General features: G+C 35.0%; 1 protein-coding gene across 1 annotated transcript; it reads left to right on the plus strand.

Moving 5' to 3' along the window:
* The first annotated feature begins 216 nt into the window (after positions 1-216).
* Positions 217-1,146, plus strand: LOC104990038 (olfactory receptor 5H2-like). Its single transcript, XM_010841915.1, has one exon. The coding sequence runs from the start codon at positions 217-219 to the stop codon at positions 1,144-1,146; it is 930 nt and encodes a 309-aa protein (XP_010840217.1).
* Positions 1,147-1,754: the final 608 nt, after the last annotated feature.

Consider the following 1,754-nt stretch of genomic DNA (forward strand, 5'->3'; position numbering starts at 1 on the left):
CTGCACATTTTTTGAACTGAAATACTTACATTTTCTATTATGCCAATTCCTCAGATTATTTTTCATTATCATGATAGTAGTGAATAAAATCAAGGGCATTCTGACAAGTGCATGGTTTTATTTCAACTACTTATTCTAATATTCTTTCTATATAATCTTAATGAATGTTCCTTTTACATTTACTGCATTTCATTTTAGGGGCTATCCAGTAACAACATGGATACTAAAAATGCAACATCACTGACAGAATTTGTTCTCACAGGACTTACATATCAACCAGATTGGTATATTCACCTGTTCCTGATGTTCCTGATAATATATCTCATCACCACTGTAGGAAATCTTGGACTAATTGCTCTCATCTATAATGACCCTCACCTTCACATCCCCATGTACTTATTCCTTGGGAGTTTAGCCTTTGTGGATGCTTGGATCTCATCCACTGTGACTCCCAAGATGCTCGTCAACTTCCTGGCCAAGAGGAAGATGATCTCTCTCTCTGAATGCATAACACAGTTGTTTTCCTTTGCATTCAGCGCAACCACAGAATGTTTTCTCTTGGCAACAATGGCGTTTGATCGGTATGTGGCCATATGCAAACCATTACTTTATTCAGTGATTATGACCAATAGATTATGCATCCGACTATCAGTCTTATCATTTGTAGGTGGCCTTATTCATTCCATAATTCATATAGGTTTTTTATTCAGATTAACCTTCTGTAAGTCTAACATAATACACCACTTTTATTGTGACATCATGCCATTGTTTAAGATTTCTTGTACTGACACTTCAATCAATGTTCTGATGGTATTTATTTTCTCAGGGTCAATACAAGTGTTCACCATTCTTACTGTTCTCGTCTCTTATATACTTGTTCTCTTTACAATCTTAAAAAATAAATCCATACAAGGCATAAGGAAGGCCTTCTCCACCTGTGGAGCCCACCTCCTATCTGTCTCTTTATATTATGGGCCTCTTCTCTTCAGGTATGTGCACCCTGGTTCTGCACAAACAGATGTTCAAGATATGATGGACTCTCTATTTTACACTGTTATAATCCCTTTGTTAAATCCAATCATCTATAGCCTGAGAAATAAGAAAGTCATAGACTCACTGACAAAAGTGTTAAAGAGAAATGTTTAGATTTCATAATGTTATCTGTAGTCTTTTTTTTTTTTTTATTAAAATCATCATATGGATGTAAAGATTAGACGTGTCTCTGTTTTGGTTAGTGTTCCAAGCTTCTTGTGTTTATAACTGCCTTTGTTTTTAAGGTGTTATGACTTAAAGTGTTAGCACTAATATACTCCCTAAAATATTTGTATATGTTGTTCAAAAATACAAAGAACTTTAAACAAGTATTTATGTCATGCTACAATAACTGAAGCGGAATACAAATTAAAACACTTTTATGCTTTAATGTTCTTCACTATAGCTTTATAAAGTCATTAAGCATTGAAATAGTATAGTTCCTCTGAACAGCATGATGTTGATTTAGATAGGAATACAGCTGTGCAGCCTGTAGACTCATATCTCATTTAACTCCATAGTGGAGGTGGGTTTGTGTTTGAACAAAGGCAAATCGCAGGAATTCTGCTGCCATCCAAAGGTCTTCCATCCACTCTATTTGGGACATGATGCATTTCACTTCTTGTGGGGATTCAATACTCATATCACAGAGAGAAACAGAAATTGGGAAAGCAATGAGGAAAAAATAAGAATGAAACAGGGAAGGTCAAACCAAATTGTAA

This window comes from Bison bison, unplaced genomic scaffold (genome assembly GCF_000754665.1).
Source record: "Bison bison bison isolate TAMUID 2011002044 unplaced genomic scaffold, Bison_UMD1.0 scf7180017864168, whole genome shotgun sequence".
NCBI lineage: Eukaryota > Metazoa > Chordata > Mammalia > Artiodactyla > Bovidae > Bison > Bison bison.